The sequence below is a fragment of the Fusarium keratoplasticum genome, chromosome 1 (genome assembly GCF_025433545.1).
Source record: "Fusarium keratoplasticum isolate Fu6.1 chromosome 1, whole genome shotgun sequence".
NCBI lineage: Eukaryota > Fungi > Ascomycota > Sordariomycetes > Hypocreales > Nectriaceae > Fusarium > Fusarium keratoplasticum.
The window spans coordinates 4,136,838-4,164,643 of record NC_070529.1 but is presented as its reverse complement, the minus strand read 5'-3'; the positions used below and the strand labels follow the sequence as shown (position 1 = coordinate 4,164,643).

General features: G+C 53.5%; 7 protein-coding genes across 7 annotated transcripts; 4 read left to right on the top strand and 3 right to left on the bottom strand.

The window, feature by feature from the left end:
• Positions 1–520: 520 nt before the first annotated feature.
• On the top strand, positions 521–1,443 carry NCS57_00124500 (uncharacterized protein; the record flags this gene model as incomplete). The annotated part of the gene is made up of 4 exons (XM_053051315.1): positions 521–560; positions 610–727; positions 785–913; positions 963–1,443. 4 exons carry the CDS (start codon positions 521–523, stop codon positions 1,441–1,443), a joined length of 768 nt encoding a protein of 255 aa, XP_052919830.1.
• Positions 1,444–1,914: 471 nt separating this feature from the next.
• NCS57_00124400 (Ribosomal protein L15) lies at positions 1,915–2,850 on the top strand (the record flags this gene model as incomplete). The annotated part of the gene is made up of 3 exons (XM_053051314.1): positions 1,915–2,001; positions 2,275–2,431; positions 2,483–2,850. 3 exons carry the CDS (start codon positions 1,915–1,917, stop codon positions 2,848–2,850), a joined length of 612 nt encoding a protein of 203 aa, XP_052919829.1.
• A 1,991-nt stretch (positions 2,851–4,841) lies between these two features.
• NCS57_00124300 (PUM-HD domain-containing protein) lies at positions 4,842–9,467 on the bottom strand (the record flags this gene model as incomplete). Its single annotated transcript, XM_053051313.1, has 6 exons — positions 4,842–6,295; positions 6,348–7,359; positions 7,681–7,855; positions 8,468–8,916; positions 9,063–9,083; positions 9,216–9,467. The coding sequence occupies 6 exons, from the start codon at positions 9,465–9,467 to the stop codon at positions 4,842–4,844; spliced, it is 3,363 nt and encodes a 1,120-aa protein (XP_052919828.1).
• A 6,484-nt stretch (positions 9,468–15,951) lies between these two features.
• On the top strand, positions 15,952–19,590 carry NCS57_00124200 (DNA-directed RNA polymerase subunit beta; the record flags this gene model as incomplete). The annotated part of the gene is made up of 4 exons (XM_053051312.1): positions 15,952–16,078; positions 16,132–16,144; positions 16,209–16,310; positions 16,362–19,590. 4 exons carry the CDS (start codon positions 15,952–15,954, stop codon positions 19,588–19,590), a joined length of 3,471 nt encoding a protein of 1,156 aa, XP_052919827.1.
• Positions 19,591–19,832: 242 nt separating this feature from the next.
• NCS57_00124100 (RECA-2 domain-containing protein) lies at positions 19,833–21,149 on the bottom strand (the record flags this gene model as incomplete). Its single annotated transcript, XM_053051311.1, has 1 exon — positions 19,833–21,149. One exon carries the CDS (start codon positions 21,147–21,149, stop codon positions 19,833–19,835), a length of 1,317 nt encoding a protein of 438 aa, XP_052919826.1.
• A 2,518-nt stretch (positions 21,150–23,667) lies between these two features.
• Positions 23,668–24,993, top strand: NCS57_00124000 (uncharacterized protein; the record flags this gene model as incomplete). The annotated part of the gene is made up of 2 exons (XM_053051310.1): positions 23,668–24,155; positions 24,213–24,993. The coding sequence occupies exons 1-2, from the start codon at positions 23,728–23,730 to the stop codon at positions 24,991–24,993; spliced, it is 1,209 nt and encodes a 402-aa protein (XP_052919825.1). The 5' UTR covers positions 23,668–23,727.
• An 835-nt stretch (positions 24,994–25,828) lies between these two features.
• On the bottom strand, positions 25,829–27,146 carry NCS57_00123900 (uncharacterized protein; the record flags this gene model as incomplete). The annotated part of the gene is made up of 5 exons (XM_053051309.1): positions 25,829–26,178; positions 26,234–26,301; positions 26,364–26,740; positions 26,800–26,904; positions 26,970–27,146. 5 exons carry the CDS (start codon positions 27,144–27,146, stop codon positions 25,829–25,831), a joined length of 1,077 nt encoding a protein of 358 aa, XP_052919824.1.
• Positions 27,147–27,806: the final 660 nt, after the last annotated feature.

Genomic DNA, 27,806 nt, shown 5'->3' with positions numbered 1-27,806 from the left:
TGCTTGCTTCTTCGTCCTATTATCCAGTTTGGGGGGTCTCTTTAGGGGTTCTTGGTTCAGATGCATGAAAATGAGATCTGCTATGTGATAGAGGTTAAAGTGGAAGCCCAGTGCTTGCTTGTATGATGCCATCTACCTGGTGCAGAGCCTTCTTGTTCCGTGACAGTGAAGTGGTGATTTGGTTTGACTTGAGTGAAACTGGCTCGCAGGCTTCTGTTGTTGTTATTGACATCCATGTGATCATACAAGGTAGGTTGTGCGTTGCCGTAGTCAATGGTGATGAATGATGGGAGTTGGCTGGCATCCATGCGATGTCGGACTCTTGCATCTCGCAGAGTGGGAAAGAGCAACGAGGTCATGCCTTCCCTCCGCGTACCTTCCGCACCACCCCTCCGACCTGCCATTTTATCACATAGCAAGCACTTAATACATCAACACAAGACCTCTATCAATCTCAATTCACTTCCAATTCTTTTCTTGCAAACCTCGTTGCTCTGGGTTCCCCCTTGCTCGCTTCATCATGCCGCCCAAGACTAGAAAGAGAAAGGCATCTGCTACTGGTGAGACCAGCGAATCCCTACATATAGCCTTGACTAAGGTCGCGAGCAGAGAGCAACCACACGGAGGATGTCGCTCCGAAGAAAACGACTCGGGCCCCGAGAAAGCCAACTGCAGGAACCGCAAAACAAGGAAGGAGCAAGAACGCGGCGAATGGAGCAGATGGAGGGTCTGTAGTGGTTGATCCGCACCTCACCGCAGTTTCCGGCTGCTAACATATTCACAGGAAACTCTTAGGCGACGGTGTCGGCACCTCCAAGAGACGCAAGATTCTCGTCGGCGATGCAAAGAAGCAGATTCAGAACCGAGGAAACGACCTCATCAAGTTCATCAATAAAGAAATGAAGACGCGTCCGTGAGTACTGTCCTATTCTTCGCTTGACTAAAAAGCCAACGTGAAAGAGACCGCAAGTCGAAAAGAACATACTCAAGGAGGAGCTGTCTTCAGAACTCGGGCCTGTTCTGCCCTGGATGAGCCCTTCGTCGGCGCCACAGAAGGAGAGCCCTCAAAGCCTTCCAAATCTCATGCTCAACACGCTCAACGAGCTTCAGAACACGGTTGAGGGCTACGAGAGGTTGGTCAAGAAAGACACCGGCATCAAGGCGCCAACCTGGATGCACTGGGAGCAGGACGCAAAGGACTTGAACAACTTGGGCCAGCAGGGGTTGAACATGGCATCCAAAATCGTCAATCATGCCATCATGCCTGATCTACACGCACTGCCAGCCAAACCCGCAGAGAACGCCAGCGACATTGAGAAGCTGGCATGGGAGCTCATTGAGGATGCTATCCCGAAGAGGCCGGAGGAGACATGGGGAAAGACGGCGCAAGAGCAGCTGAAGGCATTTACAGGCGTCCTGAAGTTTCTCCCCACCACACAATAGATTTACATGATCGGCCTGGTGTATATCCCGGTTCATTGAGAGGAGTTTAGTCAAACCTGGGCGGGTACCAATTCATAAGCGGCGGTGAAATTATCCGGTGTTAGACAATGAGGTCGGTGAGCAAAGGCAATTCTCGGTGAGGGTCAATCTTCACCTCGATGACTCAGCTACACGCTGTGTCGGGGCTGAGGGGCAAGTCCTATCGCGCTAATCCGTGTCAGGGCTAGCGCGTCGCTTAACCCACAAACTGTGCCCTCAATTTTTATCCTTCTCTCGAACTTTGTGACATTCGAAATTTCGACACACTCGCCTCTACTAACCACACGGCAGGAATCGTTCGACACAAGCCGGTTTGTGATCCCCTCCCTTCCAGCATCAAGGCATTCGTTCTTCTCTCTGTCGCTGGAAGCTTCTGCCTTCAATCTGTTCCATTGCTAACGTGTGCGCTCTGCGTCGCCGACAACAGCCAAGATGGGTGCCCTCAAGTACGTCGAAGAGCTTCAGAAGAAGAAGCAGTCGGATGTCATCGCCTTCCTCCTCCGAGTTCGCTGCTGGGAAGTACGTTAAACCAAATCACCAACTCTCTGTGGACGGCGGCGCCCGCTCTCGTTTTTCCCTCGTCCTCCTCGCGTATCCGATGGTGTCGAAATTTTTTGTGCGTTTCTCAACAACGGAGGAGAAGAAATTCTTCACCGACAATGAGATGGACGCACATCAAGATCGAGACGCATACATCTACGCAGAAGGAGGCCTGGGACGGGAGCGGGGTGTTTATTCACCCCGTCTCTGCTATACACTCGTTGAACGTTTGCTGAGAGTGCATCAATATAGCTCCGTCAATTGAACGTCATCCACCGCGCCTCTCGCCCTACCCGTCTGGACAAGGCTCGCCGCCTCGGATACAAGGCCAAGCAGGGCTATGTTATCTACCGCGTCCGTGTCCGCCGTGGTGGCCGCAAGCGCCCTGCCCCCAAGGGTGCCACCTATGGTCAGTCACTTTCTTCTTTGACGGGATGAGACTCTTCTGACACATCAACAGGCAAGCCCACCAACCAGGGTATCAACCAGCTGAAGTACCAGCGATCCCTCAAGGCCACCGCTGAGGAGCGTGTCGGCCGCCGCTGCGCCAACCTCCGAGTCCTCAACTCTTACTGGATCAACCAGGACTCCACCTACAAGTACTACGAGGTCATCCTCGTCGACCCCCAGCACAAGGCCATCCGCATCGACCCCCGCATCAACTGGATCGTCAACCCCGTCCACAAGCACCGTGAGGCCCGCGGCCTCACTGCTACCGGCAAGAAGTCCCGCGGCCTCAACAAGGGCCACCGCTACAACAAGACCCAGGCCGGCCGCAGAAAGACCTGGAAGCGCCACAACACCCTGTCCCTGTGGCGATACCGATAAACGCCCGGCCTCTTACTGCTGGGTGGTGGTACATGCGATTCGGAGGGCGCACACTACACGTTTTCTTCCAAGTGCTGGGTCTGGTTTTGGCATTGCATGCTTGGACTCTGGGGAGTCGGGAACCTTGTTTGGTAGCAAAAAATGGAATCAAAGTAATTCCGATACGATGAAAAATATGGGTTTCCGGCTGGATTTCCTCGTCTGCTTGATACAATGTGCATGTTTCGGTGATACTCTGTGAGATGCCACATGGACGAAGGAACGGAATCAGAATCCGAGTCGTCTTGAAGTCTTTCTTCCACAACTTCCTCTGGCCTCCCAGGCGGTGGGTTGGCTCGACTTTTCCACAAACTTGATGTTTCGGTGACTACCTATGTCGACAAGTGTGGGCCATGTACTCCACGCAAAAGTCTTTCAAGGCTTTCCACATCCAATGACTTTTCTATTCTGAGACAATGCAGTGGCGGTCTAGAACATCTGTTCAAGCAAGGATGCTGGGCAAGTTGACCAATTGCATTCTCTATCTGTGATCAAGGTGCTATGCCAACTCCCCAAGGAGACGTGTTGCGGTGTTCGGTTCGGTTCGGTCTTCATGCCATCATGTGTTAAAAGATGTTTTTATGGTTCTGGCTGATGGCCTCTCTTAGAGACGTCACAAGGATGAACAATGAATAACTCGTGAAGAAGTAGTTTTGGAAGTAGGAAAGATGCAATCGAGATTTAATAAGGAACCCTCCATCTATGGTGGGTGTTTCTGCCTCGCCCTCTAACCCGAATTCGATCTAAGAACTGCTGAGGTGGGTGACACGGTTCCCTCTCTACAGCGTCCCCTGATGGCCCCGTTGACCTAACCTACCCTCCTACCAACCCTTCTTCCTCTAGCTTCGGTATCTCGTACAGTGTACGCTTGTGTGTAAAGATCACTCGAGACATCACTGACATCATGATAAAAAAAAGTAAAAGCGAACCCTGGATTCAAAGACCTTATCTAAATACAGGCGGGGGGCAACTTCTCCGTCCTCTGTCTGGCCAGCAAGCTGGCATATCCTCAACCCCGAATGAAAAGCAACCGTAAATTGTCCCTGAAGTCATACAACCCAAACGAAAAAAGTAAAAAACGAGAATATCGCAGATACTGCTTGACCTTTCCCATGGCCCCGCCACACCAGTTGTATGGATGGTCCGGGTGAGTTGGAAAGGGGCTGGACCGGAAAGCAGCCAGGATAATCTCGGCATCAAAAAGTTCTCGCCTAATCAGAATCTGACCATCTAGGTCCATCGAGGCTGTAGAAGCAGTCCTGTGTCGAAAGGAAAGAGAAGAACACTCAGTGTCTTGTCAAAACCGTACGCGTATATCGTAAACGATCATGCCGAAAGCTTGACGTAAATCGTGAGTGATGCTAATTTCAAGTCCCATATCGCAAGTGATGATGCGTGTCGAGATTCCTCGTTCAAAAACATGTGTCGCCCCGGAGTCGAAATTGCAAAGACCTAAGGTAGTGAAAACAAAAAGCTAAAAAGAACCGAGTCGTCTATGCCGAGGTTTGGTTGGTTAGGATCTTACGATCCAAATACATGTACACGCCTGTTGTTATGCTGCTGACGCTCCTGTGCAAGCTGCTATTCCCTCCTCTAGCAGAAGACAAGGTGCCGTTGCTGCAAGACATCTGGCTGTAGTTTGTAGCGCCCTTCTGGTAATGTACACACGAGCAGCTCTGCCGCTGTCGTGTCAACAGCTTCGAAGAGATCGCATGGGCCTGCGCCCTTTTGGCTGTGATTTTGAGGCGTAGTGAAACAGAGATCAAAAGAAAATCGTCAAATCATGACGGTGCCATAGGTAGCTGTGTATGCATTGGATGCATGCATGTATGCATCCATCTACACAACACGCCGCCCACTCGACATCCGACGAAAACCATAATGAGCATCATTGTACAATCGGGCCGTACCCTGCCGTGAGTGGCAGACTTGTGGAGGAGTACAAGTCGGGTTTAGAGCCACTGAGGCTCCTCGGCCTCGATGGCGTTGTTACCGCCAGCTACCTTGCCGTTAGCAGGGCTGGCGCCGCTGCTCGTGTTGTCAGTAGCATTGACGGGAACGCCGGTGTTACCGCTGCCGTTGATGTTAGCACCGGCATTTACGGCGCTGTTAACAGTCCCGTTGGCTGCCGGGGCCGGCTGGGCAAAGTTGCCAGGAGCTCTCTGTCCGTAGTGAGGCTGCTGAATATGGGCTCCAGCAGCCGGCACCTGGCCGTTCATAGCGGGGTTAGGTGGGTAGCCGGGCATGTTCTGACGCATACCATGGTTCCCCATGCCGGGCATAGGGCCGTTGGGGACAGTGTTGGGCTGCATCATAGGGCCAGTGGAGGGAATGCCGCGGGTGTGTGAAGGACGGAGAGGGATCTGGCCCTGGGTGTTGTCGGCCGGAGTGACCTGCCCGCTAGAAGCAGCGCTGCCGCGGTTGTCGAAGGCAGAGATCTTAGCTTGAATGCGACGACCGTAGGGGGTGGTCCTGATCTGAGGCAGAATAGGACGGATCGACTCAACAAGGAGGTACTTCTGGTGAGGGGTGGCGTACTCCAGGGCGGTCTGGATGACATAGTTGGCAAACGAGTCGCGGAGCAGGCGTTCCATCTCCTGGGGGCCCAGGAGCTCCTCAACAATCATATCCTTGGAAGGGGCCTGAGCGCACCGAAGGCACTTCTCAATCACGTTGGAGCTGAACTTGTGGCGGGACAGCTGGCTGATGCATCCCTGGAACATACCCACGACGGGCTCGGTGAAAGTAGGCTCGTTCAGGTCGATGATGTACTGGACGACATAGTTGCCAAAGGGATCCTGGACAAGGACCCGAGCGTGCTCAGTGATGCGTTGGATAAGCCACAGCTTCTGATCGCCGGATGCGTGGTCGATGCAGCGCTGGAGGACGCAGCAGCCATGTCGGTGAGTGCCCACTTCGATACAGTTATTGCCGACTGCGTCAAAGATGAACTGGGCATCAGGGGCGGTGAGTTTGTTAAGACACTTCTGGATGACGTGGTTGCCGTTGAGATCCTGGATGAGTTCGACAACTCGGAAACGGAGCGCCTCGATGATGAGGTGAACCTGCTGAGGAGTGCTCACGTACTCAATCATCTTTTGAAGTGCCCGCGTGCCGTGCTGGTTGAGGGCAATGCGCACCATGTCCTGCGAAGCATTCTGGATCAAGACGGTCCTCTCGTCGTCATTGCAAAACTCAAGGAGCTTTTGGCACAAATAATTACCAAATGGGTCCGTCATGAGCTCGATGACGTGCTGGTTGGTCTCGAGCCAAATCATATGAACCTGCTCAGCGTTGCGCTCTTCAAGTTTCTTCTGAAGGTAGCGGCAACCATGCTGGTCCTTGCACAAGTCATATATCTGGCCAGTAAAGGAGTCCAGAGGCATGTTCTGGTAGCGGGACATGGCTGTATTGAGAGGTTAGCTTGTGTCTTGAGGTACTGTACTAGAAAAGCTCACCTTCGTTGTCAAGCTGGCGGCGGTGCTGAATCACACGGGCCTGGCTGTCACGAGGCTGGTTGCCCTGGTTGTAGGGAAGCGAGTTGTAGCCATTGAAGTTCTGAGGAGGATACATGTTGCCGCCGTTGACGCCATTCATGTTCATATGCTGCATACCGTTGGCGATCATGTTAACGTTGTAGGCGCCGGGAGGATGGGCGACACCCTGTTGAGCCCCATAGCCATTGACAGGGTAGAATCCGTTGCCGTTGCCGTTGCCGTTGTTGAAGTTGTTGTTCGCGGCAGGGGTGCCAGCAGGGGAGGAGACCATCGAGGTGGGAGGAGCGGCGGTGGTAGTGCTAGGACCAAAGGGAGCAGCACTGGCTTGGAGAGCCGACTGAATCGAGGGATAGGTGGTGGCCTGCTCGCGACTCACAGCGACACTTTCAGCCGACAGCTCACGGTTGTGGCCACGAGGGATGGCGCCAGCAGGGATGCGGCCGAGACTGGCATTGTGGTTGTGGAAGTGCTGCTGAGCGTGATTGTTGGCATTGACGTTGGCGTTCGCGTTGATCATAGACGATGTCGCAGTGCTCTTAACAGTGGGGACATCGTTGGCAGAGAACGAGCTCTGGAGCTTAGGCGGGCTGGCCATGTTCTGATTCGCAGGCGAAGACATGATTGGACCAGTCTCGACTGCGTTCTCCGAGATGTACTTGAGGTCGAGGGAGTGGCGGAACGCGGCAGGTCGACTCTTAAGGCCTGCGAGGTCGTTGACTTGACCCGAACCTCCGTTGATAGAGGACAAGCTCTGCTGAGGTCGGTGACGGTTAACAACACGGCTCCAGCCTCTGGAGGATAAGGATGTCTCGGGGTTTGGAGACGGGGACAGGGCAAGATCTAAGGCGGCCGAAGATGCAGATAGCTGGGCGAAACGGAGTGTGTCAGAAGAGAAGGCAAACGATGGTAGAGAGGTAGCACTCGGGGGTATTGTGATGGATACTCGCTTTGATACTTCCGCAAAAAGCTGCGCCTGATGAACAATCAGGGCGCTCAAAATCTCGAGAATGAATAAGGGAAGAGGGACAATAGGAGAGGGGCGCAGGGTTTTGTGCATATGCAGGTGAGAAAGGGAAAATGCATGAGGGTGAATTGAAGACAATAGCAAGAGAAGCAGAGGCACAGGTGAAGCAGCACTGGCAGAAAAATGTGGAGCCTGTATGTGAGTCTCGGAGCTGGAGCATGGAGTTGCAAACGCCCCCAGATCAAGACTCTCACCAGACAGCCACCACATCCAATCTGTGCTTCAAGAAAAGGCAGATAGGCGTGAGAAAAAGAAAATAAGCAGTCTTACAATCTGATCGTCGCGACGAACAAGAGTCGGGAAGTTCTCGTCAGGAGCCGCACCGTGTCCAAGCGCCTTTGGCTCATCGTCACCAAAAAGGAAGCGAGTCGTGTTGGTCTGATCGAGACCAACGTCGTACAACCCGGTACGCGAGCGAGTCACCGGCATCGAATAGCGGTTGATCCTATCCGGCGAAGACATGGTCAGTTTGCTGGGCCAAATTGAGGAATCCGCGCAAGCTTTCAGCAAAAGATGGGATGGAAACGTTGCAGAATGCCGCAAAATAGCAGCCGAGTCTTTCCCAAGAAGGTGAGGTTATATCTCAACGAGATGTCTGAAGAAAGGAGGTAGAGAAGTGTTGAGGGGAGGTGCTGGCACCTATGCGAGATGACGTTTGGTTGAAGGTTAAGGGTGAAGGGGGAAGTCGAGAGGAGAAAGTCAGGAGCAGACTCGCACTGATCGAGTTCTTATATCCTCGAACATCGTGGTTGAGAGTGATTCACAGACGACTCAGCGCTTAGAGTCGCAAGGGCTTCCGCTGGGAAACGATGCATATAGTCTCGCGCTTTTAACCCAAGACCAAGTTATCAACGCTACGAATAGCGAAAATCCCAAGGCCAAAGGAAGTCCACTCTCCAACCGAATCATCTCTCATGAAACACGCGCGCTTTGAAGCACGAAACAAGTCTCTTTCACAGGCATTCTAGCCCATGGCAACTTTGAGAGCAACTCCTCGCTTGAGGCAGACGCAAAATCCGAGATACTAAATCACCATGCACGAAAACATATCACTTACGCATTGGTTGACCGGTGGCTACTGGGGTCTTGGCGAACGGCCTCTTCCTTCTCATCGTCGCTGTTCCGCCGCGTAGTCGGCACAGAGCGAGAAGGCATTTGCGTCGTGGTGTCCTCGAATCCGAAACGACCCTGCATGATACCAGACTGAGGAGAGGCAAGTTGCGAGCCGGAGCGGCCAGGGCGGTTAAAGAGACCTGGAGGGGAGGTCAAGCTGGACATCGAGTATCGGCTCGGTCGGGAGAAAATGGAGGGAAACCCAGAGTTATCGCGATATTCGGGTGGTGTGGTGGGCTCAGACTGATGACCGCCCAATCGACCCATCTCTTCTTCCATCTGAGCAAGTTCGATGGCTTCGCGCCGTTGCTGCTGGTCCAGCTTTTGCATTTCTAACTCGAAGCGCCGTCTCTGTTCCCGAATTCGCTCATATTCCATCTTCTTTTTCTCTATCTGATTCTGATATTAGTTAAATGATCCCGGTCTCTGAGCTGATTGATATCGACGGTCTCGTGTGGTTGGAAACAAGGACTCGAGGTTCAGGAATCGACTGGATTTGGCAGGCAAACCGGGTCGGGATACGGCGTATGGAAACATACCAATTGCACCTTGTGCATAGTCTACCACGAGACATGTCAGCATTTGCGCTTCTTCCAGCCGAGAGGGCAACAACGACGCAGCCGCGCGATTCGGGCTCCGGAGAGGATCTCAGAGCGCCTTACGGGCAGCAGAGTCGAGCAAACATCACTCACGTTGTAATCCTGGCCCGGATCGGGGCCTCGCTGGGGAGAAGCCATAGCGTTCAAGGAAGAGAGTGTAGGGACTCGACCCGAGTCGGTAGTGAAGCGACGAGAAAGGTTGTTTCGATGATCGTGAGCGCCAACGTGGGATGGGACTTGAGGACCGGGCATTCTCGAGGTATTACAAGGAGGTGAGACAAGCGAGTTCATTGGCGAGTCGTTGCTCCTAGGGGACTGTTGGGAGCGGAATCGCAGGTCGTCCATGGCGGGCTAATAGAAACAAGGTGGTACACGCCGAATTGGCAAGCGGTCTCGGTCTATAATACTGCAGACATGAGAAGAAACAAAAGAGCATCAGCAAATGCGCTTAGAGGGAGAGTAAGGTAGGTAGAGGAAGAAGCGAAGGCGATGGGACGTTGTTGAGAGGCGGGGTGAACGCGGTCAGTGTGGGTATGGCACTGGGCCTGGGGGTTACTTGGAGCCGGGCTACTTCAGGTAGGGGGGCCCATGGGCTTCTGGGCTTAGGAGGGACGCCCGGGCTAAAGTCACTGGGTAATAGGCCAGCCGCGGACTCAAAGCAGGGTGTCATGGGTAGGTCGGCGGGTACCTGTGTCGGTCGGTACATGTCCATCCTTGAGCTGGATGGACAATGGACGACGGGTTATGAATGGATGGATGGCTTATGAGCAATGAATGGGGCTTGAGGCCACACGGGCCACTCTTGACGGGGGACGACGACTTCGCACGCAAGGTACGGGAGGTAGGGAATAAAGGATTCAGGATCTGAAGCCTTGGTTGGGGAACATGCAAAGCGTAAGGTGAACAGGTACCTCGGAGGCCAGGTCAGGTGGGATTTAGGGGGTGTTGGTGTTCAGGACGATGGCAGAAGCTTTTGGTCTCAAGCTGGAAAGGGTCATGGCTATTCACTCCGTCTGTCTCTGTTCGTCGTCTTTCAAGCAAATCGCCTTCTAGTGTCAGGTAGGGCTTGCCAGCGCAAGCCCGTCGGTTGTCTCGCCGTCTCATCGGAGCTAGCGAGCATGGGTGTGGATGCTTGTGTGTGCGTGCGTGTGTGTTGCAGGCATGGATGCGTGTTGTCGTCTACCCGCGTGTGCATCGTCGGCGGCGGCGGTGGGTGGGATGTGCGTAGTTGAAGGCGTCCGTGTCGGAAAGCAACAAGTGCCGCCCTCCCTTCCTTCCTCACCCCTGTGATGGGAAGCAAGACTGACAACGACAAGGAGTTGCAAGACAGAGACAGAGTGGCAGCACAACGACACTATTCCATATACCAGAGCCAGTGCAGACCTTCTTTCGTCTTGGGGAAGGGGAGTGGAAGGGGATGGAGGTCGGGTTAAGCAGTTCCCCGACCAAGAGACAAGCTGGACAAAAAAGATGAACCAACCTCAAGTAAATCTGGCTCTGAGTGGGCGTAAAGGTCGAGCAGGTGATGACGCAGACACGAAATTGTACACAATCGTACAAGGCCACTCGGGCTTTTCCTAGGTGCTCCGTACACTCGTCTACACGCTTACTCTCTCACAGCGCGCCCTGGAGAGCCAGGAGCGACAAGCTGGTTGGGAGGAAGGGCGAGAAGGGGGACAGATAGCGATGGGGCAGGAGGAGTAAAAGAGAAGAAAAACTTGGCCGAGGCCAGAGGAAAAAGGATGGGATGGGATGGGAAACGCGGGCGGATGTTTGGCGTCGGCGTCAGCGTGGGGAGTTGCGCGTGTTTGTGGGCGCCAGCCCAGGGTGCTATGTACTAGCAGGCAGTTGAGGCAAGTCCTTGGCGGGGGACCAGAAACGCAGGGTTCAGACACAGGCCCAGGACATGGCATAAATGGCATGGCATGGAGAAGAGAAATCCAATGCGCCCCAGGAACAGGATACAAAGACCCAGGGGAAGAAAGTGGGATATGGGATCAGGTCGGCAACCCGGTCCTAGGCCAGGTAGGTCAGGGCAAGGGTTGCTTGGGGAAGCCAAAGTTTCTTTTCTGTGCAGCGAACCTCAGGTCGATTCCAGGTTCCTTGATGGACCTGTGCATGTGGTCTATCAGTCGGGTCGCCGCAGCACACGCTGTTCGCTGAACAATATAGGTACTCTCTTTCATAGGTACCTACACGACGTAGTGCCTCAATAATAAACCGTCAAATGCCACCGACACAAACTCGCTGCGTCGTTTAGTTTTTCACAAAAGCATGAGTGCCTCTTGCTTCGTCTTTACTTGCCCTCAACTGATAATCGAAATGGCGCTTGTGGGGTCCAGCGTCGTACCGCCGTCCTTTACTGCAGGCAAACACACGCAAGACAAGACAAGACAAGACACAACTGACTAGAGTGCCCAAAGGCGCCGCGTCCGTGGTCATCGGCGCCCAAAAAGGCCACTAACAAGCCCACTAGTGGGACCAGCACTCAGGCACCGGAAAAAGCAAAAATGCTCCATGGGAAGGGAGGAGACATGATGCCCACTCTGAGGCAACGGCCACCAGAACTCTCAAGCATGATGGATCCATGGGTCCCCAAGGCTTTTTCCAGAAGCATGAGGGCTCTCTTGGGCGCAAAACTAGGAGGCTCTGCAGTATGGGTCAGATCCTTGTTGCTACTCCTCAGAGTCTTTTCTGGTATAAAACGCAGATCACTTTACCGCCAACCTCAACTTGCTGTCGACTCCCACAAGCCCGATCCAGTTCAATACCCTCGACGTGGGTTGTGGGCTGGCAGAGAGTGGTACGAACCCGACATGTGCTGAGGGGCCCGCCGCATGCTGTTGAGACATTCACATCAGCTAGCAAGCGGCCCGTTCTTGTGAAATGCCGGGTCCGGACAGCAGTCTGCATGGGCATCCAGACATGGATAACTCCCCTTCCACGGATACCGGTGTTGGGCTGAAGGGCCACCAACGAAGATTGTAGACACGTCGAAAGCCACCCTGTCCAGCCTGATGCTCACTCGACAGAAGCTATGACGAGAGACAGGCAGCTGGATCGCATCGCACCGTGCGTCGGAGTGCAGGCCGACAACAGCGTGGAGGGTTGCAGGGATTCCTGCATTGGGCCTGTCACGGTCCCTGGCAGCGGCACAGTAGTCCTGTCACCGAGGGCGGGCGCCTAAAGAACCGTCGCTGCGTGGCTTTCGATGGATGCCACCTGTCCGGGGTTGTATCGATTGGAGGGAGAAAGGTCCACGGTCGAAGAATGACCGCAGACGAGGATTTTTGCTGAAACAACCGGAGTTTTCGTTCCTGCTTGTCGGAGTCGCAAGGCTGTGAACTTTTACTGGGCAGCCAATCTTTGCAGGCCTCGGCACCCATAACTATGTTGGTATGGAGGTTGATGCTCCGAATTGAATGGTTGGCCGTTGTAAGACACAACAATGGATGTCTTGTGTGGCCTTGCCATCCATGTCGTGTATCACCTCCTCCTGCAAGAGGAAAGTCCAGCCCTCTCAGCTACCTACCTTCCCAGCTATTATCGCAGCAAGATCGCGCAGCTTTGTCAGCCATCTCGGCTCGGTCTTTAGCTGAAGCCCACCCCCAGCACGCTGTCTCCTCACCCTCGAGTGCCCCCCAGATCGCGACAGGACGGGCCTAGGCGCCGGGATGGTGCATGGTCTGGATCGGCAACACTGGCCCTGCCTGCCTGCCTTGGACGCAATGCAATGGTTCCTCCGCGCATAGCCCGAAAGACCCGTTCCGTCTCTTTAGGCCGGGGAGATGGCGAGATCTTGAGCAGGTAAGGATAACATTATCTGCGCGCCAGCCGACGAGAATTCTGCCCCAATCGCATCAACCTGTCCAGCCCCTCGGAGTACATGTCAAGCGATCAATATCGTGCCCCCTGGCGAGTCCAGAGACAAGCACACACGCACAACTCTCAAGGCTTGGACCGAGCGCATCCCCATCTTCCCAGTCTCCCTCGCTCATTGGTTGGTGTGTCTACTTGGCTGTTCCTCCTGCACGTCACCCAAAATCCATATTGGACTGCAGAAGCTAAGCTAACAAGTCCCCAGATTTCCATTTGATGTATCAACCAGGAACGCCAACACGGAAGCTCGCTCAGACATACAGCTGTGACTGTGACTGTGCTGTCTCTGCCTCCAAAGCCGTTGATCTATTAGCCGCCTGGCAAGCATCATCGTCTGTCAGGATTGCCACTCCGTCCGTATTCAAGAATAGCTGTCCGTCTGACAGCCAGCCATCCGCCACAAACAATTGACACATGACGATCTATCACCTAATTCGTTCACCGCTCCTGGCAATTCCTCCACGCGGCGCCTTCTGGGCTAAACTCACTTGCCTCTTCAACTATCTTATTGAAAGCGCAAACACCATGGTGGCTGGGCATGGGATCCAAATCTGACGGCTCCATGGATCTTTGGCGCTTTCGCATCTCCTGCTAAATCGAAGCAGACAAGGGACAGGTCATTGAACGACCACTGTCTTGGTCCGTGTTGGCTTCGTTCTTCCCTCACATCTCGCGCAGTAGCGCCTCGCGACTATCGGCGACATTCCAGCCAATTGACTTGCACCCTCTCTCCAATGATTGAAGCTTGCGAGACGAGGATTGTTGTGACTCCGCCCGTCGGTCTTGGGCTACAGAGCCTGGTCGTCCCTCGGCCTGATCGGTGCGATATCCACCACCCCGTTATCAATCCCGCCGCAGCCCAGGCTGGGTGCATCAGTTGCACATGGGGTGCGGTTGAGCTAGTTTGGCCACTGCCGGCGGCCATCGGCCTGCCCTGATCCCAGACGTTGTTGCGAATGGCACTACCACAGCTGCTTGGTAGCTATAACACACATGATATGCTCACTACATGATATTGCAGCTCTAGGTTAGAACCCTGCTCCGGCCTAGTAGAGCCGCAAGCTCTTTGGCGATCTCAACTTTGAGCCATCTCCTGCAGCGTCCTCATCCTGAAACATTTCTGACAAAAAGCCTCATCGAACTACAACTCGGCAGTGGCTTGGTCGACTCCAACAGCACGCGCTCTTTTGTTAACAACCGAGCAAGACCTGACAAGATCCTCCACTTGCTTCCTCTGTCTCCTCTCTGGCTGGTGCCCGCTTCTCTCCCCCTCACTTTCGAAAGAGCTCAACCCCTTCACCGACTTTTACTGTCCGCCCCCTACGACTGGCCCGTCAGGCTAGCCGTGCTGCCGTCCCACCCTACTACGTCGCAGCTTAGGAGTCAGGGTCCGATCAAGTCACGCTAGAGGGGCTCCTTGCCAGCGCCAAGCCAGAGGTTGTTGGTTCGTCCCGCCGTGCCCGCCGTGCAGCCCAAATCTCCTTGGACCCTTACATTCGCGGGCCGCAGCGTGCTCACCTCGTCGTTGACCAGTGTCTGTGTCGGCAACGTGCTGGGAAAGACATGCCAATTCATCTCGCAGGCAGAGAAACAGTGTTCGTTGTTCGAAAAAGCAGCCGCACCGCAGTGCTTGCTTTAGATGTGTGTGCCTTGCAGATGAATATCTGCACAGGCTCATAGCTATCCCTGCCGCCCTGGTCAACTCGACATGTGCGAAAGCTGAACCCCACGAGCGATGCCGGAGATATAAGTCACCCCGCGCAGTCCAGACAACTGCGGTTTGTTGGTTGTCGGTTTCTAGTCTATTGCGCATATTTCGAGTGACGCTGATGCCTCGAGTGCGACTCACATTGTTCATTCACTGACTAGATCACCGATCTGGTGTCGATTCTGCCTGAGACGTGCTCGTCACATGGCTACTCATCACGAGCTGCATGATGGTAACCCTCAGACGAGTTCAACTGGTAACCAGGAACCTGTCAAAACTCCTCGAACCACCTTCAAGACGCCACTGGCTCGATGCTCTGCAACCTTTACTTGGCCAGGCAATCTGCAAAACAGTCGACGAGCATTGCATCGCCCCGCACCGGCGAAATCCTAGCGCGGGGATCCTCCGTCGAGCCCTGTTGCACCATAATGCACAACGTCGCCTACCCTGAAGCCAACCATATCGCTTGGATTTGACGACCTAGGGCCGAATACGGCCAACTGATCATTGATAGTTCTTGGTCCTTGGCATATTTGCGCGTTGGCTTGCGATGTGTCGTATGTCTTGTTCCCGGGGCTTTCGTCACTGTGGGCTATGACCCCTTGCGTCTAGATGTAAGTCATCCACCCTGAGCCGGGGCAGCCCATCATGTCATGCAGGCTTCGTCCACTCAATGGGTCCTCGTACGGTCCTAGCCGGCATATTTCAAGAGCAGTGAGGGAAACGGCTGGAAAGGTAAAATGGCAAGCATGGGCAGACAGACCTGGGTGTAAATGTTAGAATCCATATGGAAGATATCATCTAGCCGCATGGGTAACTACAACTTGCGAGTGTGCGAACGTGGGAGCAACTCGTAGGCGAACGATAACTCAACAGGTGAATATTACGGCAATTAGGGGAGGTTTTGCTGACGCTCGAATTCCTAGGACAACCGAGGAGTAGCGTTGATATAATACGTAAGGAATAAAGCTGGTCCCCGACCATCTCAACTTCCATGCATACCTACCTAGGTAGGTACCTAGGGTAGCCCGGAGAGTGAATTGAAGAGATGCACGTGACCCACTATCTTATCGCTGACGCTCGTCCCCCACCGCGGCGCAACAGACCGGGACGGCTCCACCTGCGACCGCGGGGCAAGAACTTTTTGCGAAGCTGTCGCGAGCTGCCTGAAAAAAAGTAGTCATCGCAACACAATAGCCCGACTCTCCCGCCATAGATGTGTCTCTCGCGGTGACCATCAAGATGCCTTTGGTAGACGATGGATTCGAGGCCCTCCTGGAGCCTTTCTACAATGGAAAGAAGCTCACGGATCCCATCTCCACCAAGGAGGATAAATTCCAGCTTCTACCAGCCTTCCTAAAAGTCAAGGGTAAGCAAGCAGCCTCCATCATGCTTGACGGTAAAGATGCTAACTGATCGCAGGCCTCGTTAAGCAGTAAGTTTTGGATAGAATCAGAATAACCGGCCGCTCCGATCTGCAATGCTGACACCAGGCGCAGGCACATCGACTCGTACAACTTCTTCGTCGAGCAAGAGATCAAGGATATTGTTCGCGCCAACCGGACCATCCGCAGCGACGTGGATAGCAACTTTTGGCTTGAGTAGGTCCTGGACATATCGCGATATCGAACTGTACTGACATAGTTTCCCAGATTCACCGATATTAGAGTCGATCGCCCCAGACGGCAGGACTGGCAAGATGCTAAGTCGCACACCGATGTCACTCCTATGGAGTGCCGTCTCCGAGATATGACATACGCCGCTCCAATCCTCGTCGATATCCAATACATTCGAGACAAGCAGAGGATCGTGCGAAAGAACGTTCCCCTGGGCCGCATGCCTGTGATGCTGAAGAGCTCCAAGTGCCGACTCGGTGGTGCCACCAATACCCAGATGGAGGAGATGAACGAGTGCCCACTTGATCCGGGCGGTTACTTCATCATCGGCGGCACGGAAAAGGTCATTCTTATCCAGGAGCAACTGAGCAAGAACCGTGTCATTGTCGAAGCGGACGAGAAGAACAACGTTATTTCCGCCTCAGTTACCAGTTCCACCCACGAACGAAAGTCGAAGACCTATGTCACCCTGAAGAAGGACAGGATTCTCCTCACACACAACGTCCTTGTGGAGGGAATCCCCATCGTGATTGTCCTCAAGGCGCTTGGTGGAAAATCAGACATGGAGATCATGGAGCTTGTTGCGGGATCTGATGGCAGATACCAAGACGAGTTTCTGGTCAACTTTGACGAGGCGACAAAAGCGGGCATCTTTACCCAGCACCAGGCGCTAGAGTATATCGGTGCCAGAGTGAAGATGGGATCGCGCAAGGGTCAGTTTGGCCCTCAAGTGCGTCGCAACCATGTCGAAGAAGGTCTCGACGCCCTTGCCAACCTTGTTATTGCCCATGTTCCCATCGAGGAGCTCGACTTCTATCCCAAAGCTATCTACGTGGCTATGATGACCCGAAAGGTCCTCATGGCTGCCCACAACCCCAAGCTGGTCGATGACAGAGATTTTGTCGGCAACAAGCGACTTGAGCTTGCTGGCCAGCTTCTTTCTCTCCTCTTTGAAGATTTGTTCAAGCGTTTCACTGTCGAGGTCAAGATGTCGATCGATAAATTCCTCAAGAAGAACAACCGCGCAGTTCCCCTGGATGCTGTTCACATGATTAGCAATCATGCCAACACTATCGGAATAGGAATCAACCGGGCCATCCAAACTGGTAACTGGAGCGTTAAGCGATTCAACATGAACCGAGCTGGTGTGACCCACGTCCTGAGTCGGCTCAGTTATATCGCTGCTCTTGGTATGATGACAAGAATCAGCAGTCAGTTCGAGAAGACGCGAAAGGTCTCAGGTCCTCGTGCGCTCCAACCGTCGCAATGGGGTATGCTGTGCACTTCGGATACCCCTGAAGGAGAAGCTTGCGGTCTGGTCAAGAACTTGGCTTTGATGACCCATATCACTACAAATGTCGAGGAAGGACCCGTGAAGGAGACTATCCTGACGATCGACAAGGAAGTTGAGGCTATTGAGAAATTCTCTGGTTCAATGATGCACCGGGAAGGGAGCTACATCATTCATGTCAATGGTACGCCATTCGCATTGACACGGAACCCGAAGAGGTTCGCACAAAGGTTCAGGACATTGCGACGAAGAGGCGGTGTCTCTCCCTTCGTGGGCATCAACATCAACACACACTTCAACGCCATCCATATCGCAACTGATGAAGGTCGAATTTGCCGTCCTTATATCATTGTCAAGAATGGGCAACAGAAGCTGAAGCCAGAGCACCTTCGACTACTTCAACTTGGAAAAGTCACCTTTGATGATTTCCTCAGACAGGGCGTCGTTGAGTACCTGGATGTGAACGAGGAGAATGACGCCCTCATCACCATCTACGAAGACCAAGTAACGCAAAGTACCACCCATCTGGAGATTGAGCCGTTCACCATCCTGGGTGCAGTTGCAGGACTGATTCCATTCCCCCACCACAACCAATCGCCTCGTAATACTTATCAATGTGCTATGGGTAAACAAGCCATTGGTGCCATCGCCTATAACCAGTTCAACCGAATCGACACTCTACTATACACACTCGTCTACCCTCAACGACCCATGGTTATCTCCAAGACCATCCAGCTCATCGGCTATGATAAACTTCCCGCAGGCCAGAACGCGACTGTGGTCGTCATGTCGTACTCTGGATACGATATCGAAGATGCTTTGGTTCTGAACAAGGCGTCGATCGACAGAGGATTTGGACGTTGCCAAGTCTTCCGCAAATACACGACCGAGCTGCAAAAATACCCCAATGGTCGCCGAGAGCGCATCGGCGATCCCCAAAATGAAGAAGGCAAGGTCAAACAACGAATCAAGAAGCATGAGGGTCTCGATGACGATGGTCTGGCCATTGTGGGATACAGAATCCACAATGGTGAGGCCATGATCAAGAAGGAAACACCACTTGACCAGACAAGCACCGGCATCGGAATGGATCGAGGACCCAGCGAATACCGCGATTCTTCAGTCTCGTACCGTATTGCCGATCCGGCATACATTGACAAGGTGATGGTATCCCAGACAGAGAAGGACACTACAGTCATCAAGGTCCAGACCAGACAGACTCGTCGTCCAGAGCTGGGAGACAAGTTTTCGTCTCGTCACGGCCAAAAGGGAGTGGTTGGCATCATTGTCGACCAGGAGGACCTGCCCTTCTCTGACAAGGGTCTGACCCCTGATATCATCATGAACCCTCACGGTTTCCCGTCTCGAATGACGGTCGGCAAGCTGCTCGAGTGCTTGACGGGCAAGGCCTCCATTATCCATGGCCGCCCCGACTACGGATTTGGTGATGCCTTCCGATCGCACCCGCTTGAGGAGATGAGCAAGGTCCTTGTTGACCACGGATTCTCGTGGGAGGGCAAGGATTACTTCACATCAGGCGTGACAGGTGAGCCGCTGGAGGCATACATCTTCAACGGTCCCATCTACTACCAGCGCCTGAAGCACATGGTTCAAGACAAGATGCACTCTCGATCCAGAGGTCCCAAGGCCATCCTGACACGTCAGCCCACTGAAGGTCGTTCCCGAGAAGGTGGTCTGCGTCTGGGTGAAATGGAGCGTGATTGTCTGATCGCCTACGGCGCCTCTCAGCTTCTGCTGGAACGACTCATGATCAGCTCGGACGGCACAGAGATTGATATTTGTCAGCAGTGCGGTCTGTTCGGATACAAGGGTTACTGCCATACATGCAAGAGCACGAGGGAGGTGACCAAGATGACGATGCCGTACGCGGCCAAGCTGCTTGTGCAGGAGCTCATCAGCATGAATGTAGGAGTGCGGCTTCAGATGGAGGATGAGTTTCCCCATCCGACGTAGAGGGGAGCTGGGCAGAGTTTTATGCATGAGAAATGGAGTCATGGATCTTTGTATACCTTACAGAAAGCATTCTTATGGGGAAATTTGAAGTATCGATATATGATTGTATTCTTCCTGGGGTTCGTGTTGGTGTCTATTGTACGTGGTATCCATTGCATCATGAATGCGCTGTATGTGCCTGTGAACTCCATGGTAAAAAGAAGCAAGAAATCCTGGTGGCCCCCTTCCCATCATATCAAAGACTATCGCTTATTCTTGGCCTTCTTAATGTCGACCGATTTCAGTCCACCCATGGTGACTTCAAACTCGACTGCATTGTCGAGTCCTTGGCCAGTGGGTGCGGTATGTGATGCAAAGACAACCTTCATCCACCTCCGCCATCCCTTCAGAGTGGGTGCCAGCAAGTCACTATCGTCATCTGCGTCTATAGGTGCAGCTTGCCTAGAGCGGCCATAGACGGGTCGTTTGAACAAGGCGATGCGACAAGCTATCTGTGTGGACCATACAAGGCCTAGACTGGGCGTTTTGAGCGAGTAAGAGGCATGAGGATCATCGCCCCAGCCAGTGAACCAGCGTTGTTGATGGTCAAGCATCAGAGCAGGCGGAGGAGGAGGGCCGTCCGGGTCCTGTAGAGCGAAGGGGATGGAGGATGATGGAGTGCTAGGGAGGTTCATGGAGGGAGGAGGAGGCATGCTCCGTGAGGCCAGCGGACTCTCCGGGACGCCGCTGCTTCTAGGGGCATGCTGTCGGAGGGCCGAACTGGAGGAGAAGCGGTCGGCAACCTGGTTGGCTACAACGACGGCAAGGCCATGCCGACGGGCTAGATCGCGGAGGAGGGCACCCAGACGAACGAGCTCAGCGCTGCGAGCGGCCATGTTAGAGCCGTGGGAGCCTTGACGCTCAAACTCTGCACGGTAGTTTGCGGCGACCGAGTCGAGAATGACAACCCCGATGTCGTGGCGAGAGAGGAGGACTGGGACCTGGAACTCCAGGATGTGATCTTGAGTTTCCAAGTCCGGGGTGACGGCGCTGTGGATAGCATCAAGTGAGGGGCGTGCATCTTCATCATACTGCTGGAGGATGGGGTTGGCGTTGAGCATCTGGGCTAGGCGGCTTGTGGCGAGGGCGGCCTCGGTTGAGATGTAGAGAGCCTGGCGGCCGAGCCCGTGAGGCGGAGGAAGCTGAACGGCGAGGCAAAGAGAGAGTAGAGCCTGAGTCTTGCCGGCGCCGCTCTCACCGGTGATCTCGGTCACGGCACCAACGGGCACGCCTCCGCCCAGAGCGGCGTCAAGGCCATGGTCGAGAGTGCTGATGACGCTAGGAGGCGGATCCGGGTCCAGAAGCGGTTGCTGAGGGGTGATGTCGTCGCAGAGGGAAGCCTGGACGGCAGCGATGAGGCGCTTGAGGTCGAGAATAGGTAGTCTGGTCTGCTTGGCGATGTCTGCTGGGTGGAGCGTGAGGAGGTCGGTGGTGGTGAGGGCGTTGTGCTCGATGGTTGGGAGGAGAGCGGCGAAGGGGCGGAGAGGGAAGGAGGGGAGAATCTGGAGGAGGTCTGTCATGAGGATGATGGAGGATGTGAGTGTAAGTGAGAGGAAGAGAGATGATGAAGTTGTAGAGATGAGGTCGGTGGCGTGTGTTGAGCCCACAGGGAGCTTGCACGTCCTCGATCTGAGCCAGATGGAATTAATTATCTGGCAAACTACAGAGAAATTCCTTTTCCAGCTGCTTCTCTATCTCGACGATGCTGATTGATGCCGTCGGTTGGGTTATCCAAGTCTATACGCGTTGGTGTTGAGTTGTGAAAGGCGCGGTTCACGGTGTAGCACTTTCCACTGGCACTTTAGCGTTTGCAGAAGGCACCCAAGGCGAGTGCCTATTTCAACCACCAATTGCAGCAGCCTGCTCCACTTCACAACCATCCATCTCCAACCATTCACCATCAATCAATCGCTTGATCAGTTTCTAAACACGACGTATTGGAATCGATATCGCCATGGATCATCGATTCAATAATACCGATAGCGCGGGCTAGGGAGACGTGCCGGCCATTGCTGGGTGTGAAAGTTGCCCTGGGAGATTCCGCTTGTCCATACTCATTATCTTCCAGTTTTCATACTCTTCTTTTCTTTGGTAATCGCCATAGGAGTATCCCTCCTCATATATTTTGGAGATGGCCTTGAAGTACCTCCAGATATGGACCACCACTGTCAATTCTCTCCCGTTACTCGCAACTGATGTGTGTGTAGCCCGAACGCTTGAGTACAAGCTATTCGACATGACGCAGCGTCCGCTATTCAGGTTCATCGAATACGGGTGTGTCGCCATGGTTGCAATTACGATCCCGGTTGTATCGTTGGATTCCTTGAAGCTCACATGGTCGCATATTTGGTTTTTGGTCGGGGGTGCTGTGTTGACACTGTGCATTGGGATCAACGAGCTACGCCGATTTTGTACTCAATTTGCGACTATGATTGCCAGGGAGGGTTGCTGAACCGACGACCGACAGGGGAACGGGCACCGATGCCGGTCTGACCAGCGACCTCGAATCATGGGGAGGCGTCAATACTGCCACAAACAACGCTCCTCCATGGGCAGACCTGGAGACGGCCGTTGATGCTTAGGAATGGCATCGGGTCATAGGGAGCTGATGAAGGCTGAGTAACTTGAGTTTAAAACTGATCCATGCTTGGTAGGTAGCCTATAATTCATAGGGCGTGGGCCCCAGCGTTATGTTTCAACTACGCGGTGGTTCGACTGTTACACCAGTGCAGCGTCTCCATGATAAACATGATCATGGATGTCATATATTTCGCGGAAGATAACAAAGAGCTTCTCGATGAGTTGAATTTGAGCAACTCAATGTTGACCATGATGTCGCAGGAAAGCTATCGACGACTGCCTTCAACTGGCGGGATGAAGCTAGCCGCAGATGATTGGCTGGGTACCTTAACCAGCCGAAATGGATCCCTCAAGCGGCCCAAGCATTCTTCATTTCTCCAATCCAAGCTCCGATTGTCAATCTTGTCTAGGGCTGACCTCTTGACGCGCGGAGCATTCGACGGCCGATCCATGCTCCAACGCCACATGGTAACCTCCTCTGAGGCTGAGCTTGCTCACGACGGAGTAACTGCAGCGACAACGACAAAAGGCTGAGGCCTTTGGTGCACCCAGTTTCTTGTGGTATGGTATTGGTTGGACGGGTACCCATATGCAGGCTCCGCAAACGGGTATATGCTGCAAGGACTGGGAAGCTGAAAGTTGCTGACGAGAGGGATCATGTAGGGCCAGGATGTGCTGGCTACTGTACCTCTCACCCCGGCACTCCCGCCTCCCAGCGGCGTGTCACGGATGATGCAGGCTAGAGAGAGTTGGCGGCTCCTTACAATGTCGTTGTGCTGACGCCGGGCTCGGGTAAGGCGATGGTGGATGAGCTGCAGGGGTTTATTTTCGGACGTGGATGGCTGGCGTAACCATTCTTTGCCCTACGGGGCTAGAGACTCGCAGGTTGGCTTGTTTCGACTGGGCCTGGGAGGCTGTGCGTGGCCGGCCCACTGGCGGTCCATACACCCATGGGGATGTGGATGTGGATGTGGACGACACCATGGGCCATCTTGTGTTGTTTCTTCAGTTGGTGTCCATCTCTCGGCAACAACTACCCGCTCTGACGTTGGAACAAGCCGAGTAAAGGGATTCGAAGCACGACTATGGCAATAGCCTTTTGCTCTGGCGCTAGCCACAGTGTGGGATCACCTCTCCTCGAGCTGGCACCAAAAGTTCTCACCCGTCGAGACAGGCTGACCCTGACCCTGCGTTCTCAAGCCCAATAACGACCAGGGGAACCGGGTGTTTCTGTCCATTGAGCTTCCTGGAAGCCCTTGCCAACCATATGCCTGGCCCACTCTACTGCTTACCCCGGTGTCTGCATCGGTACAGATGGAACCTGGGAATCTCTCATCACTTTAATTAGCCCTGACGGTCGAGCAGTGACGACTCGAGGTGGAGAATGTCCAGCTATAACTCTCCCATGCCTGCTGGCGGCCGTTGCCCCAGCCCCGTTTCTTCCAGTTCCTCCGCCTGGCTCTTCTTGGTCTGCTTGACTGCTTGTCGAGAGCAGAATTCAAGCCAAACGCGGGGACCATGAAGGCTTCTGAATTCGCTGCCACTGTTGTGGCTCTATCAGTCACCGCCAATGCTAGGCATCTAGCTTACCCAGACCCTACCAGCATAGTCGCGCTCGCCTTGGACGGCGTGAGCCCAGCGCCCACCACTCCTCCGCAACTTCATGAATTCTTCCGACGAGCCAACCAAGACGACCCCAAGACTGTTCTTGTCGCCCCCGATGCCACCTGCGGCTATATTTCCGGTCGACTCGGTGCTCCGTTTGTCTGCGATGACACGGATAGGCCTTGCATCTTCATCACTCCCGAGGGGAGTCGTTCTGGCGCCATTGCTTGTTGCAACGAGGACGGTTGCGCGACCCGGGCGAGCTGTGTCAATTATGAGGAGTTCTACAGTTCGAGCAAATGTGACGATGGCTGTGCTGTTGACGAGTTCACTCTGAAGTGGTATGACGACCTCGCACGGCACTTCTGAGGTACACTGTAAACTGACTGATAATCTAGCACTGAGACTGAGAACCCTTACTGCAATACTATCACATTTGATGGCGGTATTCAAGATTACTGGTGTAACAGTAAAAACTTTTCGAGTCCCCTCAAGGCTGAGACCACCTACAATTCACAGAAAAGCAAGGTCACCTACAGCAAGCTCGTCCTGACCGACCCTTCAAGCACCTTTTTAGCTTCTACCGGCACCGACAAACCCGCCGCTACGGTTACCAGTGATGCCGACTCAGACAGCAAAGACGATAAGGAGGTGAACGTGGGAGCAATTGTTGGCGGTGTCGTGGGCGGTGTTGGTGCCATTGGCCTTGCTGGCATCCTTCTCTGGTTTATCCTACGCCAAAGGAGCAAGAGGCAACCCCCGAACCCTCCAGGTTACCAACCAACTCTCGCACAGCGTCTCGGCGGCCTTGGGGGTTACAACCAGATACCCCAGGGCGCAGCCGGGTACTACGACAACAAGAATCCCTACGCTTTGGGTGGCCAGCAGTATCCCGCCTACCACACTGACCCTAATGCTCCTTACGACCCTCGCCTTTCCTACGCCTCACCGAGTCCCAGCCCGTCCTACCATCAGGTACCGCCTCCTGGACAGCAATTGCACCCTGACCAGCAGTCACTGGCTCCTGGCTATCAGCCGCCTGTTATCCAAGAAGCTGGGGGTAAAGCCATTATCCCTGAGGTTGGCGGTGACCCCGTGATTCCAGAGGCTGGTGGTAAACCTGTCATCGCCGAAGCAGGTGGCGAGTCTGTCAATCCAAAAGCCCAGGAGCTGGCATAGAATTCTGGCGAATACTCTGGGTGTTATTTCGGAAGGGTGGCCGGCGTTTGGGATTGGGTACGGGTATTCACATCATCATCTGGAGTTGGATAGAGGTGAATCTGCTTGCTTTTCAACGAAATGACCAAGTTCAAGCCGGGGGACATTATGGTTGATCAAAAGATGGGATTGGACGAATGAATGAACCAAGGGTCAACGAGGCCTTGATGACCTATCTATGTAGTTTAGAATATCCATGTTCGATAGCATGAACTGTACATACTATGCCAAGACTGTAGTTGACATGGCATCTATTGGCTTGAACGCATGAAGTTGCACATGCACTATTGTATTAATTCCTTGCAGTTGTGAGACGAGCCTGTCCCTGTTTAGGAACGGCTGCAAAGGGAAGGGGCCCAGAGCAAAGACTTATTGTCAGGGGGCTAAGTTAAGAAACATCGAGTATATCACACCTAACACGTGATTCTAATAAATAATATAAATCAACCATAACCCTTCTGCCCAACAACTCCACTATTGTTTCGGCCCAAGACAACCTCACCCCTTGTGATAGTATACCTCGGCGACTGCGAATCGGCTCTACCTTTATAAGGAGTGAAATCAACATTGTTGTGAATATTCTCATTTCTGACCTCGAACGGCTCAAGGGATGGATACCAGATGACGATATCACCATCCGAGGCTCTGGGGATGGACGCGCCCTTCTTGGGATAAAGACCATAAAACTTGGCCGCGTTCGTACTCACCAACTCCACAAAACGCTGTGGTGTCAGGCGCTGTTTGCTCAGAGCCAGAGATGGACTTGTCTCTATTTCGCTGCACTCTTCCTCTGCTCTCATCTTAATCGCTCCCATTCTCTAGTTTGAGTAACATTCCGCGTGACATGAATAATACGGCTAGTACTGTCATTATCCACATCGTTCACACCATCACTATTGCCATCTCCCGAGTCACTCTTCCTCCCAACTACAGTTGTGTTCAGTTCGTACGCAGCTGAGCGTTGTGGTTTCGCACTATTTCCACCCCCTATCGTGACAAGATCGGATCCGTACATGTTCCCGTGCTCCCCTGTGCTTTGGTCTTTCGACAGACTCTTGAAGGATTTGCGTAGAGAGGGAAGAGAGCCGGCTAGGATTCCGAGGCTGAGCTCTACGACGGTCCAGAGGATGATGAAGCCAATCTTGTCTGTAAAATGTCAGCGTTGTCGTCAAACACGATTGATCAGCGTGACTGCGCTTACAAAGTTTGTCCGACTTTGCCGCGTAGCTCGGTATATAAGGCATCCGGATGATTGTGGCAATGGAAGCTCTGTTGGCGGCGTCAGTCAGTATGTACGACCTTGTCCCGGTACGCACCGCAGGGGATCTCACAGTACACCCACTCCCAGGATTCCGAATGATAGCAGCTTCAACTTCCTGCGGAGCTGGAGATTCCAGACGATGAATGCTGGCAGAATGGCGACGACCCAGTCCACAAGGATATTTGCAGCCGAGAAGACGTAAGTGGGGATGATGATGACATCGACAGAGATACACTTCCCCTGTCCGGTCCAGGAGGCGGCAAATGGGCGACACTGGACGAACACAACGATGAATGCCATAACTGACATGGCTATAGCTAGACCCGACATGGCCTGTAACGGGTATATGTATCGTCGCTTCATGGCAACACGGATCAGGTTGGCGCAGATGCTGACCTTGATGAAGGGCGAGGAGAGGATGTAGAGTAATTGCCAAACGGTGACAGTCTGTCCAAACACTGGTGTTAGTCAAATCATCTGTGGCGTCAATGAATAGGTGTGATTACCTTTGCGCCCTCTACCATGATGGGGAGATTGAGCTTGCCGTCGCGAGTCCCTATACCTGTGAAGCATCCATACACGACAGCAGCGTTATGCCCCAGGTTGAGCACCTGCAGGGCCGAGTCAAGGTCAGCAAACCGACAACCGTCCATGTGTTCTGTGTGGTGTTGCTCACTCCTCCAATATACATCAAATAATCCTCTGGGCCGTTCAGTCTGTGAACAGTCCGAATGTACGCCCTCAACAAGAGCATGACTGTGGTGGTGATGGAGAAGATGATTGTGACGACCAGAATACCAGCAGCGAGGCCCTCAGGGCTGAGCGCACGCCACACCGCCTGCGGATCGTCCATGATGTTGGTGGTTGTTGAGAGAATCAGTGAAGGCTTCTGAATCGTAAAGTCCGGGGCATCTTGTCAACAGTGCCGATGCAATGGGCTGAAGTCTTTAATAGAGACTGAATTGGTTTGTAGGATCACGACCCCGGGATATAAGCGTTTCACTCGGATACAAGATGACTCCAGGCGATCGATTCTTGGAACCTTGGGCGGATATTGCATTCATAGGGTAACGCGTTGCGATGGATGCACAAGGCACTGTTCTATCATGCCTCGTACCCGTTCTCTTTCAACCATGTCTCCCTCCTGGTATGGAGCCCAGGCAAGGATGTGATATCCCACTTGGTTGATGTGATGTTGATCTTTTTCATATCGAACCACTTCTGTTTTCAAACTGGAGATAAATGTCACCTTCATAACCCGGGGCCCCTTTCCAAGCCTATCGGAAGTTTATTCTCTGGACCCTGTACAGTGGTTGGTTCGTTCAACCTAGGATGAAACAGGTACATGTGTTGGGAGAACTTCTCAGGTAACCCTGCTCTCGCAAGCGAAGTACCCTGTTTAACAGTTTATACTTCTGCTGCACCCTGTACAGCCGTATTTCCGGTCCCAGATCCTTGCAATCGCTTTCTAAAAGCCTCATCTTCAGAACCGTCGTGGAGAATTATTTCTCAG